This window comes from Staurois parvus, unplaced genomic scaffold, assembly GCF_062004578.1.
Source record: "Staurois parvus isolate SC_StPar_1 unplaced genomic scaffold, SC_StPar_1.0 ptg000034l, whole genome shotgun sequence".
Taxonomy (NCBI): Eukaryota; Metazoa; Chordata; class Amphibia; order Anura; family Ranidae; genus Staurois; species Staurois parvus.
Genome location: NW_028317830.1, coordinates 2,329,908 through 2,347,842, shown reverse-complemented (window position 1 = coordinate 2,347,842; position 17,935 = coordinate 2,329,908). Strand labels below are relative to the sequence as shown.

General features: G+C 47.5%; 1 protein-coding gene across 1 annotated transcript in view; it reads right to left on the bottom strand.

Moving 5' to 3' along the window:
- The window catches only part of LOC149470697 (uromodulin-like), a 132,566-nt gene that overhangs the window by 32,116 nt on the left and 82,515 nt on the right, over positions 1–17,935 (bottom strand). Inside the window, exon 12 of the mRNA XM_089661614.1 lies at positions 5,484–5,732. Within this exon, the coding sequence (XP_089517740.1) occupies positions 5,484–5,732 (249 nt within the window). The remainder of the gene's footprint in view (positions 1–5,483; positions 5,733–17,935) is intronic.

Here is a 17,935-nt window from a genome sequence, read left to right as displayed (position 1 = left end):
ATTTTACTGACTGTTAGGAATTACCTAATACCTCCTTCTTTTGAACTTTCATTGCAATGCCTATATTGTCATATTGTGATATTTTTCACTATGTTATTGTTTCCTTTTGACTTTGTTATACTATTTAAAAATCCAAATAAAAATGTATTGATGAAAAAAAAAAGTATTGTGCTACTCAATAGCTATACCTTAATTCATAAATAATAAATATAAATCATAAAAAAGCTTAACTAGTTGCCGACCGCAGATAGCGGAATGACGGCTGCACTGCGGCCGGCCAGTTCTGAGTGGATGTCATATGACGGCCTCCCAGAACGCGCTCTCCTGCGCGCCCCAGGGGGCGCGCACCCGGCGATCTCCTTGATCGCTGTGTCCTACGGACACAGCTGATCACGTGATGTGGTAAAAAGCCAATCACAGCGGCCTTTTACCACGTGATCAGCGGTGTCCAATGACACGCTGATCACAGGGAAATGCAAGTGCCGGTTCTCGGCTGCACTTTCCTCACACTGTCAGATCGTGAGGAAAGTACTGCCGAGAACCGGCAGTTGTCAGAGCGGGGATCGGCACCGATCATCAGGGCACTGATGATCTGTGCCCTGATGATCGGTGCCCAGCAGTGCCACCCGCAAGTTCCGCCCACCTGTGCCCAGCAGTGCGCCCACTAGCTCCGCCCACCTGTGCCCAGCAGATCACCCACCTGTGCCCAGCAGTGCACTCACCTGTGCCCAGCAGTGCCACCCACAAGTTCCGCCCACCTGTGCCCAGCAGTGCGCCCACTAGCTCCGCCCACCTGTGCCCAGCAGATCACCCACCTGTGCCCAGCAGTGCACTCACCTGTGCCCAGCAGTGCCACCCACAAGTTCCGCCCACCTGTGCCCAGCAGTGCGCCCACTAGCTCCGCCCACCTGTGCCCAGCAGATCACCCACCTGTGCCCAGCAGTGCACTCACCTGTGCCCAGCAGTGCCACCCACCTGTGCCACTCTGCAGTGTCACACACCTGTGCCCAGAAGTGCCACCTACCTGTGCCCAGCAGTGCCACCCACCTGTGCCCACCAGTGCCACCCACCTGTGCCCACCAGTGCCACCCACCTGTGCCCACCAGTGCCACCCACCTGTGCCCACCCACCAGTGCTGCCCACCAGTGCAGCCCAGCAGTGCTGCCAGTCAGTGCCACCAGTCAGTGCCCAGCGGTTGTGCCAGTCAGTGCCGCCAGTCAGTGCCCAGCAGTGATGCCAGTCAGTGCCGTCTATCAGTACCCATCATCAGTGTCACCTATCAGTGCCACCTATCAGTGCTGAATATTAGTGCCGCCTATCCGTGACACCTCATTAGTGCTGCCTATCAGTGCCGCCTATCCGTGCCACCTCATTAGTACTGCCTATCAGTGCCCTTTAGTGCTGCCTATCAGTGCCCATCAGTGCTGCTTCATCAACGCACATCAGTGAAGGAGAAAAATTACCTGTTTGAAAAATTTTATAATAGAAACAAAGAAACTTTTTTTTTTTTTCAAATTTTTTGCACTTTTTTTATTTATAGCGCAAAAAGTAAAGCGCCCAGTGGCGATTAAATACCACCAAAAGAAAGCTCTATTTGTGAGAAAAATATGATGAAAATTTCATATGGGTACAATGTTGCATGACCGCGCAATTGCCAATCAAAGTGCGGCAGCGCTAAAAGCTGAAAATTGGCCTGGTAAATAAGGGGGTATAAGTGCCTGGTAGGCAAGGGGTTAATTAATATATAATAAATAATCCATGCATATATAAATTACATAAATACACACTTTACAATGGAAAATCAAAATCCATGATCAACGTTCATTTTGGCCATGCTCCAATTCACTTCTTAAATATATTTGCTTCAGTGATCTTTAAACTATATAACCAACATGTCTTACCACCACTCCTATGGATGGCTGCCCACCTAAGAGCCAGGACCTATATACCAAAATATACAAGCCACATGCACTAATTAATTCCCAGATATACACTAAGGATTGCAGTGCGTCTCGTGCTGTATACTTCCTCCACATTAGCAATCACTCTACTCCATGGCTGTCAAACTGGCAGCCCTCTATCTGTTGCCAAACTACAAGTCCCATGAGGCATTGCAATACTGACAGTTACAAGCATAACTACTAAAGGCAGAGGCATGATGGGACTTGTAGTTTGGCAACAGCTGGAGGGCCGCCAGTTTGACACCCCTGCTCTATTCCAGTTTGTGGTGCCTCTGCTCCTCCCCATAAGGAAGAGAAATAAATAGCCTCTGATCATATAATACCATGTATTAAAAAAATAAATAAATATATATACACCGGTATATATACACACACAGTATATATTGTGCCAAAGTCACACTCACAGTAAAAATAAGTATAAAGGGTTTTGCATCTAACCAGACTTCCGGTCCATGGCTCCATGCCGGAAGTGACGTCACTACCCTCCGCCCCATGTGTTACGCCACTACGCACGTGGCTTCATCAGGGAATGGTCCTTTATTATTCATGAATTAAGGTATATTTATTGAGTAGCGCAACACTTTATTATCCATTGTTCATTGATTGGGTGTGGGATCACTTCCAGTCGATGCAGCAACTCTTGGTTACTTGACATTAGTGTAGGTTTGGTAGCGCTCTTAGGTATTCATTTAGTTTGAATGTAACAGCAAAGTTAGGTGTCTCATCACACAGCAGAAGCCAAAGATTGTTACATCACTTCTGCTTTCAATGTGAGACGTAGTCACTTTCACACCTGCCAATCATGTATTGTAGTGATATAGCTACTTCCACTGCATGATTCGCTATGTGACATTTTGTATTCATCCTTGAACAAACCAACTTGATACATTTAATATATGTGTTCAGCCATTGGAAACATTCCCATTGGACGGGGGACTTTTTGTAATGATGCCATCTATAATTGCTGTGTGTGGATTGTTAAATAATTGCAGCTGTTTTAGGTCAATCTGTCTAAAAGGGAACCTTTCCACCTGTTAATTGAAAAGGATGAATACACTAAAAAGGAGTTAAACGTTTGAGACATTTGGCGCGCTTTCGGGCCTAATAGTAAACCCTAATAAATCGACAGCACTCAACATTTCTCTCTCCCCTTTAGAGTTGTCGCACTTGCAGCAGATTTTACCATTCCCATGGTCACAGCGTCACATCCCTTTCTTGGGTATCAAACTGACTCCTAGACTATCAGACCTCTACGCAGCTAACTATCTTCCGATGCTAAACCACCTCTCAACCCTTCTGACCAAATGGTCTTCCCTTCCCCTCGCATGGCTAGGCAGAATAGCAGTTATCAAGATGTCAATCCTCCCAAAAATTCTATATCTGTTTAGAGTCCTCCCTGTTCCAGTACCTCCCCATTACCTCCGCACACTGCAGCGTCGCATCTTTTCCTATGTATGGGGCAATACTCGTCCTCGTATACCTCGCTCCACCCTCTATCACCCTAAGCTCAGTGGAGGTCTGGGCCTACCCGATATTAGCAAATATTATCAGGCAGCGCATTTAGCCCAGTTGCCTAAATATCATGCAACTTTTGAAATCCCTCAATGGGTTGCGCTTGAATCGATAGAATGTGACCCCTTATCTACAGCAAACTTACTCTGGTTGAGGCCGATGGACCGCCGCTCTATAACCAACCCCATCACTTCTCACTTTCTATCCTTATGGGACAAGTTGAAAACCCGTTATCTTCTCCAATCACCACATAATCCTATGCTCTCGTTCCTGCGAAACCCAGCTTTCCCCCCAGCTTGGCAGACACCCCTTTTATTTAAAGCATGGTCCTCCGCTAATTTACTCCGTACACATTTCCTACAGAGGAATAAGTTTAAATCCTTTGCCTCACTGCGGGAAACGCATAGCCTCCCAGCTTCCGAGATATTCCGATACTTGCAGCTACAACACTTTTACGCTCCCTATACCACTATAACCAATCGGCCAGACACCATGTCTTTCTTTGAACGAGCGTGCTACAAAGACCCCCATAGACGTGGGCTTATCTCCTGCCTATATTCACTCTTCACTACTTCGATTACCACGTCCCCCCCTTTGTATACCCATAAGTGGGAAGCGGATATGGGAAAGACATTCGACCCGTCTGAATGGGACCGCATTTGGGCCAACACAAAATCATCCTCACAGAACATTGTAGCATTGGAAACAAATTATAAAGTCTTAACCCGCTGGTACTTAGTCCCGGCGAGAATAGCAAAATTTACCCCTAATTACTCACCCAACTGTTTTAGAGGCTGTACGGACCCAGGAACGCATTACCATATGTGGTGGGACTGTCCAATAGCCCGAACCTTTTGGGGTGAAATCTTCACCATGATATCTACACTTAGCACTACCACATTACAACCCGACCCATCAATAGCCCTACTTAATCAATGCCTCCCTGGCATCTCCAATTCACAATTTAGGCTCATCATGCAAGTTACAACGGCGGCTAAGCAGGTCATAGCAAAATCCTGGAAATCCCCCACCCTGAGTATCGCGGCCGTCAAAACTAGAATAACACAAGCCATGATACATGCAAAGGTGGAAGCCACAATTCTTGACACGATTCCTAAACTCTTGCGCATATGGAGCCCCTGGGTAGAGCACTTCCTCCCCCCTAACTTTGACGAATCACTCCTTCTCCCCTGATTTGTATACTATGCACTTTGGATATACTCAATAGCCCTTTGTACGCAGCACGCAGAGGCGGTTGTAAACTTGTTGAACGTTCATGGAGTCGTGGTTGTTGTTCCACTCTCTCTCTCTCCCCCCTTCCACCCCGGTTTGACCCCTCCTTCTAATTTCCCCTTATTTCTTTAATGCACTCGGGAGACATTACCTTGATTGGCTGGAACAATATTGTCTGTTATTGTCAACCTTTATCTACCTGTTTCTGCTAGTAGCATATAGACATTTGTACTGTAAATCTCATTCATTTTTTTTTTAAATATTCTATTGCCATTTCCATGTCCATTGTACTTTAACAATGTCTCCTTGTTTGTTCCACTCTGCTTTATTGTTAACAATAAAATAGTTTGAACAAGGAGTTAAACGTGTCAGTAGGCTTAAGTGGCCTGTCTTTTAACGGACCATTTCTGAATTATTTACCTATTCCTTTTCTTTTACTAGCAAGGGCAACCAAGCTGTTACACTTTATAAAATAGAACTCAGTGTATATAAATGACGTCAAGGACAGGAGGTACTAACCAACCATGTCACCGATAAAATGATGGGAATCCTGTGATCGTCATCACTCAGCTATATCTGAGGAATATGGGATTTGTCAATTCCTGATATAGAATGATCATTTACAGATTCAAAATGTTTTATTGATCCTAAAGGAAAATTATTTGTTTTTCTCGTTGTAGATCTGATTGGGTGCTCTGTGTGAAATTAATATATCAGGGGAAATGAAAAAAAGAAAAGCCTTATTATAGTCTGAAAAGAATGATGTAATGAACTTACTGGTTGGTAATGATATCATATCGGAGACCATTAGTGCTGTCAGCTGTTGGGGTGGCGTAGCAGTTTTTCATGACGAGCACAAATGGTGATGAAGCCGTAGCTCTGGTTACAATGACACCAACATATAGCATGGAGGTGGAGTTCAGCCACACCTGGGAGGCGGTATATGGGGTGGTGTAGCTGGAATCTTGGAACAGACCCATCGTAACTGTGAAATTTACTGTTCCGGCTGCATTGATAGAAGCTGAGCTGTAACAGAATATAGTCATTATTAAACAAAAATGTAAGGAGAAGATGTGTTAGTTTTCGTTATTGGATACAAATAGCAGAGTCTATGGGGTCTATTTATAAAACATTTGCTGCACAAATATTAGAAGCATTGATGCATGCTGAACAAAAAGTCCAAACAAAATGTAAAGGTTCACACCTCTCTATAAAAGGCCTCACATCTGACAATGCATACTGTATCAGAGCAAAAACCATGAGGTCAAAGGAACTGCCTGCAGAGCTTAGAGACAGGGTTATTGCAAGGCACAGATCTGGGGAAGGCTACAAAAAAAACTCTGCTACACCGAGGGTTCCCAAGAGCACAATGGCCTCCATAATGCTTAAACTGTTAAAAGTTTGGCACGACCAGGACTCTTGCAAGAATTGGTTGCCCAGCCAAATTGAGCAACTGGGGGAGAAAAGGCTTTAGTAAGAGAGGTGACCAAGAATATGGTCACTCTGAATGAGCTCCAGAGATCTTGTGTGGAGATACACTATGCTGCCAAAGGTATTGGGCCAGCCCTCCAAATCATGTTATTCAGGTGTTCCAATCCCCTCCATGGACACAGGTGTATACAATCAAGCCCCTAGGCATGCAGACTGCTTCTACAAACATTGGTGAAAGAATGGGTCGCTCTCAGGAGCTCAGTGACTCCAAGCGTGGTCCCGTGATAGGTGGCCACCTGGGCAATAAGTCCATCCGTGACATTTCCTGGCTACTAAATATTCCACGCTCAACTGGTAGTGGGATTATAACAAAGTGGAAGCAACTGGGAACATCAGCAACTCAGCCACCAAGTGGTAGGCCACGTCACATGACAGGGCGGGGTCAGTGCATGCTGAAGCGCACAGTGCGCAGAAGTCACCAACTGTCTGCAGAGTCAATAGCTAAAGACCTCCAAACTTGGTGTTACCTTCAGATGAGCCCAACAACAGTGCGTAGAGATCTTCATGGAATGGGTTTCCATGGCCGAGCAGCTGCATCCAAGCCTTCCATCACCAAGTGCAATGCAAAGCGTCGGATGTCATGGTGTAAAGCACACTGCCACTGGACTCTAGAGCAGGGATAAATGTTCTCTGGAGGGACCAATCATGCTTCTCTGGCAATCAGGTGGCCATATCTGGGTTTGGCGGTTGCCAGGAGAATGGTACTTGCAGTGTGCCAAGTGTAAAGTTTGGCGGAGGGGGGATTATGGTGTGGGGTTGTTTTTCAGGGGTTGGGCTTGGCCCTCTAGTTCCAGTAAAGGTAACTATTAAGGCATCAGCATGCCAAGACATTTTGGACAATTTTATGCTCCCAACTTTGTGGGAAGAGTTTGGGGATGGCCCCTTCCTGTTCCAACATGACTGCCCACCAGTGCACAAAGCAAGTTCCATAAAGACATGGAGGAGCCAGTTTGGGGTGGAGGAACTTGACTGTCCTGCACACAGTCCTGATCTCAACCCAATAGAACACCTTTGGGATGAATTAGAGCACAGACTGCGAGCCAGGCCTCCTCCCCCGACATCAGTGCCTGACCTGACAAATGTGCTTCTGGAAGAATGGTCCAACCTTCCTATAGACACCCTCCTAAACCTTGTGGACGGCCTTCCCAGAAGAGTTGAAGCTGTTATAGCTGCAACGTATGGGACAACTTGGGTGGTGCATGTAAAGGCAGGTGTCCCAATACTTTTTGCAATGTAGTGTACAACAAAATTCCAGAAGGACAACTATTACTTCAGCCATCACTGATTTGGGTTTTATGGCAGAATGGCTAGACAGAAGCCTTTCCCACCTAGACTTTGCAAAAAACACCTGAAGAACTCTCATACTGTGAGGAACAAGATTATGTGGTCTGATGAAACAAAGAATGAACTGTTTGACCTCAATTCTAAATGTTATCTCTGAAATAAACCAGGCACCGCTCATCACCTACCCAATACCATCCCAACAGTGAAGCATAGTGGTGGCAGCATCATGCTGTGGGGATGTTTTCGGAAGCAGGGACAGAGAAACTGGTCAGGACTGAGGGAAAGCTGAATGGAGCCAGGGATCTTGTAGGATTAGAGTCAGGTGTATGATCAACCAATTATACCAAGCAGGTGCAAACAATCATCAATTATTTCATATGTAGATTAAGCGTAGTCATTAAATAAAACAGAAACAGCTGTGTAGGAAGCTTAAAACTGGGCAAGGAACAGCAAAATGCTGCTGCTAAGGTGAGTTGTGGTAGTTAAGTTTCATGTCACAAGATGTCCTGTTCAAGCCCTTTTGAAGAACCACAAAGAAATGGGCAATGTTGAGGACCGTAGATGCGATGGTCGGCCAAGGAAATTTAATGTAGCAGATGAAAGACACATCGTGCTTACTTCCCTTCCACGTCGGAAGATATCCAGAAGTGGCATCAGCAAATAACTGGTGGAAACTAATGGGACCTAGATACACTCATCTAATGTCCAGAGAAGTCTCGCCAGAAGTGGTCTTCATGGAAGAAATATGGGTAAAAAACCAAACCTTCAACACGGAAACAAGGCTAAGCAACGCAACTATGCATGAAAACATAGGAACTGGGGTGCAGAAAAATGGCAGCAGGTGCTCTGGACTAATGAGGCAAAATATGAACTATTGGGCTGTAGCAGGAGGCAGTTTGTTGGTGAAGGGCTGGAAAGCGGTACAATAATTAGTGTCTGCCGGCAACTGTGAAGCATGGTGGAGGTTCCTTGCAAGTTTGGGCTGCATTTCTGCAAATGAAGTGGGAGATTTGGTCAGGATCACTGCTGTCCTCAATGCTGAGAAATACGGGCAGATACTTAGCCATACCATCAGGGAGGCATGTGATTGGCCCCAAATGTGTTCTGCAGCAGGACAACAAACCCAAACATACAGCCAATGTCATCATGAACTATTGTAAAGAACATGGAGTCCTGAAAGTGATGGTTTGGCCCCCACCGAGCCCTGATCTCACCATCATGGAGTCTGTCATGACCTAAAGAGACAGAAGGCAGCCAACATCCTCAGAAGATCTGTGCTTAGTTCTGTAAGATGTTTGGAAAAAGCTACCTGCTGAGTTCCTTCAAAAACTGTGTACAAGTCTACCTAGAAGAAGGCAAAGTGGGGTCACATCAAATTGATGATGATGGATGATGATGGATGATTATTATTGATTTAAATGGCGCCAACAGTTTGCTCAGCGCTTTACAATATAAAGGGAGACAATACAGCAACAATACAGTTCAACACAAGAGGGATAGGAGGGCCATGTGCCTTAACACTTCTATTTCTGAAAGCATTCTTCATTAACAGCATTTTTGGAACCCCATACAAATTGCTGCTTTTCAACATATTTAATCAAAAATTGCCTACAGATGGAGGTGATGCACTTGAATAAGAACAGAAGCAAAATGTGCATTTTCAGTCATTTATTCAATATATCAATATCGAATATCAATAATATAAATGGGTGTAATGTGGAATTGTGGGAAATTAATTCAACCTTTTTCCATCAAAAGTTGGCATTGCTTCATTTGGCAGACATTACTTCTTGTGTTTTTATTTTTTTATAAATGCCCCCCAGTCTGTGCTGCTGGCTGATTTATAATTTTTGACTGCTCCTCCAAAATTATTTCATTTCCTTGGAGAAACTGCCTGTTTTAACTTCCCCTACAAAATACCATTAGCAATTAAATCTGGTATTTGACTAGAGGAGTCCATAACTCCTTATCGCCTTCTTTTGAAATTAATATGGTCTGTATCAGAAGAGGACAGGGTTGGGCACTTATTGACAGATTCATAGGCTTGGCTTGGACAATGACAGAGCAAAGTAAGAATATACACTACATAAAGCAGTAAGGCAAATCAAAGATCACTTATTAGGCCTTTCCTTTGCTCTAGTATTAAAATGCTGAATCTGTGGAGAGATACTAGAGGAAATTACGTAAGCAAAATAAAGTTACAGCCAGCAGTCATTGTGTTCTGCCCAGTCTGGTTGATAACAGACATTGTGTACAGCTGTGACACTGGGGAACCCAGCAATGACAATAATGCTTTATGTCTCATAGATCTTAGTCTGGTTTCAGGGAGGCACCACTGACTTGAAGGTAGAGAAGTCACATTGAGAACTGAAGTCAGTGTGTACGGCCTAAACTTTAAACCAGCACTTATTTGTGGCTCATTCTACGTACAACTTCCCAGCCAAAGGCAGTTTGGTGACAAACCATGGGCACTGGGTAAATAGAATTTGAAGGTACTAATATGGCAGGACTAGTTCTCTCCAGATTTTTTGTAAGTTTGAAATACGTATTAGTTTGTATGTTATCAAATTTTCCCCAGGTTCAGTACACACCTACTGGTGTGGCTTGCAGGCGGTCTCTGGTGTGTGTGTTGAGGAGTACAAACTACAAAGGTTCATATCACTCAAGTTAAGAGCATCAAATACAGCCAACATGTTTCTGAGGGAAAGGCCTTCCCCCTTCTTCAGGGTGTGAGCAGCAGATGTTATTAGAATAATGATGAGCAGCCAAAATTGCAATCGCAACTGCCTGGAAGAGTCCAGTAGTGGACTTACCATTGATCAAACTTAAACTTTTGTGGATCATGATCAATGAGAAAATGGTCAGCATTAGAGATGAGCGAAGTATTCAAAAATTCGATTCGACTGATTCGGCAAATTCGTGGAAAAATTTTGATTCGAGTCGAATATATTCGCTGCAAATTTAACTTATAAAAGGGTGTTTCTAGGCTTCAGAGAGCCTTTATATTAGTGCAGAACACTGTACCTTTAATTTAAATGCCCTTGGAGTCTGCTGGGGAAGAGAAATAATACTGACAGTCAGTATGACATGCAGATGAGTGCCGTCGATCTTAGAATCACCGCACACTTCACTCATTTGGGCAGTCACGGGGCCAAAACCAGAGTGTGGAGCCACAGTGTGGCGGTGGAGGCAGCAGCAATGGGAGGCCATACAGCACCCTATGACAAAAATGGAAACCACCAGCAGTGTGAGGAGACCTGAAAGTGGCACATGGCAGAGTGTGGCGATGGAGACAGCAGCAATGGGAGGCCGTACAGGGACCCATGACACACTCTGGACCTGGCAGCAGCATGAGGAGGCGGTACAGGGGCCCATGACAGATTACGGGCCTGGCAGCAGCATGAGGAGTCGGTACGGGGGCCCATGACACACTCTGGACCTGGCAGCAGCATGAGGAGGCGGTACAGGGGTGCATGACAGATTACGAGCCTGGCAGCAGCAACTTGGACAGGAGGACGTTCAGCTTCTGCACCGTCGGGTGCGTGCTCGCAAACTGTTGTCTCTTGGAAACGGATTCCAAGAAAGACTGCTGACGGAATCCGTGAAGAGGAGTAGCAGGAGAAGGAGCATCTGAACGAGCGGAATATGCCAACAAGCGACAACAGGGGCCCATGACAGATTACGGGCCTGGCAGCAGCATGAGGAGTCGGTACGGGGGCCCATGGCAGATTACGGGCCTGGCAGCAGCAATGGGAGGCCCGTAATCTGCCAGCACCCTATGACAAAAAATGGAACACACCAGCAGTGTGTGAGGAGACCTGAAAGTGGCACATGGCAGAGTGTGGCGATGGAGACAGCAGCAATGGGAGGCCGTACAGGGACCCATGAGAGACTCTGGACCTGGCAGCAGCATGAGGAGGCGGTACAGGGGCCCATGGCAGATTAGGGGCCTGGCAGCAGCAATGGGAGGCCCGTAATCTGCCAGCACCCTATGACAAAAAATGGAACACACCAGCAGTGTGAGGAGACCTGAAAGTGGCACATGGCATGAGACACTGTGGACCTGGCAGCAGCATGAGGAAGCGGTACAGGGGCCCATGGCAGATTAGGGGCCTGGCAGAAGCAATGGGAGGACCGTAATCTGCCAGCACCCTATGACAAAAAATGGAACACACCAGCAGTGTGAGGAGACCTGAAAGTGGCACATGGCATGAGACACTGTGGACCTGGCAGCAGCATGAGGAGGCGGTACAGGGGCCCATGGCAGATTAGGGGCCTGGCAGCAGCTATGGGAGGCCCGTAATCTGCCAGCACCCTATGACAAAAAATGGAACACACCAGCAGTGCGTGAGGAGACCTGAAAGTGGCACATGGCAGAGTGTGGCGATGGAGACAGCAGCAATGGGAGGCCGTACAGGGACCCATGAGAGACTCTGGACCTGGCAGCAGCATGAGGAGGCGGTATATAGGGGCCCATGGCAGATTACGGGCCTGGCAGCAGCAATGGGAGGCCCGTAATCTGCCAGCACCCTATGACAAAAAATGGAACACAACAGCAGTGTGAGGAGACCTGAAAGTGGCACATGTTTGGGGCATGATTCATGGCGGATTTAGTCAGTTGTGTCAGGAACTGGTGGTTTGAAATCCAGACTAATCCACGCCTGATTCATTTTCACAAACGTGAGTCTCTCCACACTTTGGGTGGACAGTCGTGTCCTCCGCGGAGTTACTATACCTCCTGCCGCACTAAACACGCGCTCCGATGCCACGCTACTGGCCGGGCATGACAGCCTTTCAAGGGCAAATTCAGCTAGTTGGGGCCAAAGGTCAAGTTTCGTTGCCCAGTAGTCAAGGGGATTGTCTACCTCGGTTGGCAGGGTGCTGTCCAAGTAGGCCTAAGCCTGTTGTTTGAGGTCCTGCTCCAGGTCCACCTGATGCTGCTGCTGCTGCTGCGGCTGGTTCGTAGTTTCCTCACTGCGCTGGTGAAGAAAGCTACTCATCATCGACTGCAGACTGAGGCAGCTGCTGCTGGTGGAGCTGCCACTGCTCCTACCACCCCACCCCTCCCCTGCTGCCATGGCAGCGGAACGCGAGCGCACAGGGCCCACAGTGTCTGAAGATGGACGTTGGCGCACAAAGGCAGAGACCAATTGACTGCATAGGTGGTTTTTATAGTACTTTATTTTGGCCTCCCTCTCAGCAGGTGTGAAAAAGGCCACCATTTTTGAACGGTAGCGAGGGTCCAACAAGGTGGACAGCCAAAAGTCATCCCTCTGTCTGATGGTTATTATTCGGCTGTCGCTACGCAAGCAAGCGAGCATGCTATGGGCCATTTGTGCCAAGGAATGCGAGGGACTCCCTGCCTCCATCTCCACAGCATACTGCCACGGTGCGTCTGGGTCCTCTGTCTCCTCCTCCTCCTCCTCTACCAGATGCTCCTGCTCCTCCACTCCTGTCCGCTGAGTGGAAAAACCACCCATTTCACTCAATAATTCCTGAGCACCAATGTCCTCCTCTACCTCCTCCTCTTCTTCCTGTCCTGCCCCCACAGGGGTCATGTGGCGTTGAGATCTGTGCGCCACGTCTACCGCACCCTGACCAGCCATTGTTAACAGCATTTGTTCCAGGACGTGCAACAGAGGAATGACGTCGTTCATCCCATAGTCCTGCCGACTCACAAATAGCGTGGCCTCCTCAAAGGGCCTGAGCAAGCGGCAGGTGTCACGCATGAGCTGCCAATGGCTGACATCGAAGTTACACAGAGGAGTACCTTTATCCGCTTGTAACATCAGGAAATCGGTTATGGCCTTTCGCTGTTCGTAAAGGCGGTCTACCATGCATAGGGTTGAATTCCACCTTGTTGCAACGTCGCAGATCAGGCGATGCTGTGGAATTCCGTTCTGCCGCTGCAGCTCAAGGAAGGTGTGCTTTGCGGTGTAGGAATGGCTGAAATGCATGCAAAGTTTACGTGACATTTTAAGGATGTCTTGCAGTGGGATGGTGGATTTTAGGAACCGCTTGACAACCAGATTGAACACGTGAGCCATGCATGGCGCATGGCACAACCTTCCTGAGACTCTGGACCTGGCAGCAGCATGAGGAGGCGGTACAGGGGCCCATGGCAGATTAGGGGCCTGGCAGCAGCTATGGGAGGCCCGTAATCTGCCAGCACCCTATGACAAAAAATGGAACACACCAGCAGTGTGAGGAGACCTGAAAGTGGCACATGGCATGAGACACTGTGGACCTGGCAGCAGCATGAGGAGGCGGTACAGGGGCCCATGGCAGATTAGGGGCCTGGCAGCAGCTATGGGAGGCCCGTAATCTGCCAGCACCCTATGACAAAAAATGGAACACACCAGCAGTGTGTGAGGAGACCTGAAAGTGGCACATGGCAGAGTGTGGCGATGGAGACAGCAGCAATGGGAGGCCGTACAGGGACCCATGAGAGACTCTGGACCTGGCAGCAGCATGAGGAGGCGGTACAGGGGCCCATGGCAGATTAGGGGCCTGGCAGCAGCTATGGGAGGCCCGTAATCTGCCAGCACCCTATGACAAAAAATTGAACACACCAGCAGTGTGAGGAGACCTGAAAGTGGCACATGGCATGAGAGACTGTGGACCTGGCAGCAGCATGAGGAGGCGGTACAGGGGCCCATGGCAGATTACGGGCCTGGCAGCAGCTATGGGAGGCCCGTAATCTGCCAGCACCCTATGACAAAAAATGGAACACACCAGCAGTGTGTGAGGAGACCTGAAAGTGGCACATGGCAGAGTGTGGCGATGGAGACAACCCACCGACTGTTTCGCTCGCTGCCAAGCTGGCACCCTCTTCTCCTGATGATGCGGAAGCAATAGCCTGATGACGACAAGGCTGCCAAGTGCGATCAGCCTCATCATCATCAATTAGGGTCTCCGCCTCACTACTAGCCCCCTCGGCTGCGTGTGGGTCAGGAGACAGACCTGTCTCTAGACCGGCTACCGAGCCACTCTCCTCGCCAGTACTTCTTCGCCTGGCTGCTGAAAAGGCGGATGTCTCCCCCCGTTCCTAACCGCCCTCTGTTAGCTCTTCCTCACTGTACAGTGGGGCTGAGCCCACAGCATGCGATACTTCGCTTGGTGAGGGAACACCAAAGGACAGGGGCAGGTAGAGGACACGTGATTTCAGTGGGCTTGCTCCCGGGCCATGCCAACTAACGGTTGTGTCTGACGTACCCACCGACCGTTGGCTGTAGGTGTCAGAGGTGACCTGGGAAGAGGAAGACGACCGAGCCAACCAATCGATGACGGCAGGGTTGTCGGTGGAGACACGACCGCTGGATGACACCGGGAGCACTGGCCTCTGGCTACGACTAGTGCTGCCTCGACCCCTTCCTGTGCTGCCACGTCTGCTCGCTCCTAAAACATTGCCTCCTCTGCCACTCCTCTGCATGTTGTCTGACATACTCTTTAATTAAACGATTCTGTGTCCCTGAGTAACAATTCTGTGTCCCTGAGTAACAATTCTGTGTCCCTGAGTAACAGTTCTGTGGCCCTCAGTAACAATTCTGTGTCTGTGTCCCTGAGTAACAATTCTGTGTCCCTCAGTAACAATTCTGTGTCCCTCAGTAACAATTCTGTGTCCCTCAGTAACAATTCTGTGTCCCTCAGTAACAATTCTGTGTCTGTCCCTGAGTAACAATTCTGTGTCTGTCCCTGAGTAACAATTCTGTGTCCCTCAGTAACAATTCTGTGTCCCTCAGTAACAATTCTGTGTCTGTCCCTGAGTAACAATTCTGTGTCTGTCCCTGAGTAACAATTCTGTGTCCCTGAGTAACAATTCTGTGTCCCTGAGTAACAATTCTGTGTCCCTCAGTAACAATTCTGTGTCCCTCAGTAACAATTCTGTGTCCCTCAGTAACAATTCTGTGTCCCTCAGTAACAATTCTGTGTCTGTCCCTCAGTAACAATTCTGTGTCTGTCCCTGAGTAACAATTCTGTGGCCCTAAGTAACGTTTCTGTGGCCCTAAGTAACGATTCTGTGGCCCTAAGTAACGTTTCTGTAGCCCTAAGTAACGTTTCTGTGTCCCTAAGTAATGTTTCTGTGGCCCTAAGTAACGGTTCTGTGGCCCTCAGTAACAATTCTGTGTCTGTCCCTAAGTAACAATTCTGTGGCCCTAAGTAACGTTTCTGTGGCCCTAAGTAACGGTTCTGTGGCCCTAAGTAACGGTTCTGTGGCCCTAAGTAACGGTTCTGTGTCCCTCAGTAACAATTCTGTATCCCTCAGTTACAATTCTGTGTCTGTCCCTGAGTAACGTTTCTGTGGCCCTAAGTAACGGTTCTGTGGCCCTCAGTAACAATTCTGTGTCCCTCAGTAACAATTCTGTGTCCCTCAGTAACAATTCTGTGTCCCTCAGTAACAATTCTGTGTCCCTCAGTAACAATTCTGTGTCCCTCAGTAACAATTCTGTGTCTGTCCCTAAGTAACAATTCTGTGGCCCTAAGTAAAGTTTCTGTGGCCCTAAGTAACGTTTCTGTGGCCCTAAGTAACGTTTCTGTGGCCCTAAGTAACGATTCTGTGGCCCTAAGTAACGATTCTGTGGCCCTAAGTAACGATTCTGTGGCCCTAAGTAACGTTTCTGTGGCCCTCAGTAACAAATCTGTGTCCCTCAGTAACAATTCTGTGTCTGTCCCTAAGTAACAATTCTGTGGCCCTAAGTAACGGTTCTGTGGCCCTCAGTAACAATTCTGTGTCCCTCAATAACAATTCTGTGTCTGTCCCTAAGTAACAATTCTGTGGCCCTAAGTAACGTTTCTGTGGCCCTAACGATTCTGTGGCCCTAAGTAACGTTTCTGTGGCCCTAAGTAACATTTCTGTGGCCCTCAGTAACAAATCTGTGTCCCTCAGTAACAATTCTGTGTCTGTCCCTAAGTAACAATTCTGTGGCCCTAAGTAACGTTTCTGTGGCCCTAAGTAACGTTTCTGTGGCCCTCAGTAACAATTCTGTGTCCCTCAATAACAATTCTGTGTCTGTCCCTAAGTAACAATTCTGTGGCCCTAAGTAACGTTTCTGTGGCCCTAAGTAACGTTTCTGTGGCCCTAAGTAACGATTCTGTGGCCCTCAGTAACAAATCTGTGTCCCTCAGTAACAATTCTGTGTCTGTCCCTAAGTAACAATTCTGTGGCCCTAAGTAACGTTTCTGTGGCCCTAAGTAACGATTCTGTGGCCCTGAGTAACAATTCTGTATCCCTCAGTAACAATTCTGTCTGTCCCTGAGTAACAATTCTGTGGCCCTAACTAACGATTCTGTGGCCCTAAGTAACGTTTCTGTGGCCCTAACTAACGATTCTGTGGCCCTAAGTAATGTTTCTGTGGCCCTAAGTAACGGTTCTGTGGCCCTCAGTAACAATTCTGTGTCTGTCCCCAAGTAACAATTCTGTGGCCCTAAGTAACGTTTCTGTGGCCCTAAATAACGTTTCTGTGGCCCTAAGTAACGTTTCTGTGTCCCTCAGTAACAATTCTGTATCCCTCAGTAACAATTCTGTGTCTGTCCCTGAGTAACAATTCTGTGTCCCTAAGTAACGTTTCTGTGTCCCTAAGTAACGGTTCTGTGTCCCTCAGTAACAATTCTGTATCCCTCAGTAACAATTCTGTGTCTGTCCCTGAGTAACAATTCTGTGTCCCTAAGTAATGTTTCTGTGGCCCTAAGTAACGGTTCTGTGGCCCTCAGTAACAATTCTGTGTCTGTCCCTAAGTAACAATTATGTGGCCCTAAGTAACGTTTCTGTGGCCCTAAATAACGTTTCTGTGGCCCTAAGTAACGTTTCTGTGTCCCTCAGTAACAATTCTGTGTCTGTCCCTAAGTAACAATTCTGTGGCCCTAAGTAACGTTTCTGTGGCCCTAAGTAACGGTTCTGTGGCCCTCAGTAACAATTCTGTGTCCCTCAGTAACAATTCTGTGTCTGTCCCTAAGTAACAATTCTGTGGCCCTAAGTAAAGTTTCTGTGGCCCTAAGTAACGTTTCTGTGGCCCTAAGTAACGATTCTGTGGCCCTAAGTAACGTTTCTGTGGCCCTCAGTAACAATTCTGTGTCTGTCCCTAAGTAACAATTCTGTGGCCCTAAGTAACGTTTCTGTGGCCCTAAGTAACGTTTCTGTGGCCCTAAGTAACGGTTCTGTGGCCCTAAATAACGGTTCTGTGTCCCTCAGTAACAATTCTGTATCCCTCAGTTACAATTCTGTGTCTGTCCCTGAGTAACAATTCTGTGTCCCTAAGTAACGTTTCTGTGGCCCTAAGTAACGGTTCTGTGGCCCTAAGTAACGGTTCTGTGGCCCTCAGTAACAATTCTGTGTCCCTCAGTAACAATTCTGTGTCTTTCCCTAAGTAACAATTCTGTGGCCCTAAGTAAAGTTTCTGTGGCCCTAAGTAACGTTTCTGTGGCCCTAAGTAACGATTCTGTGGCCCTAAGTAACA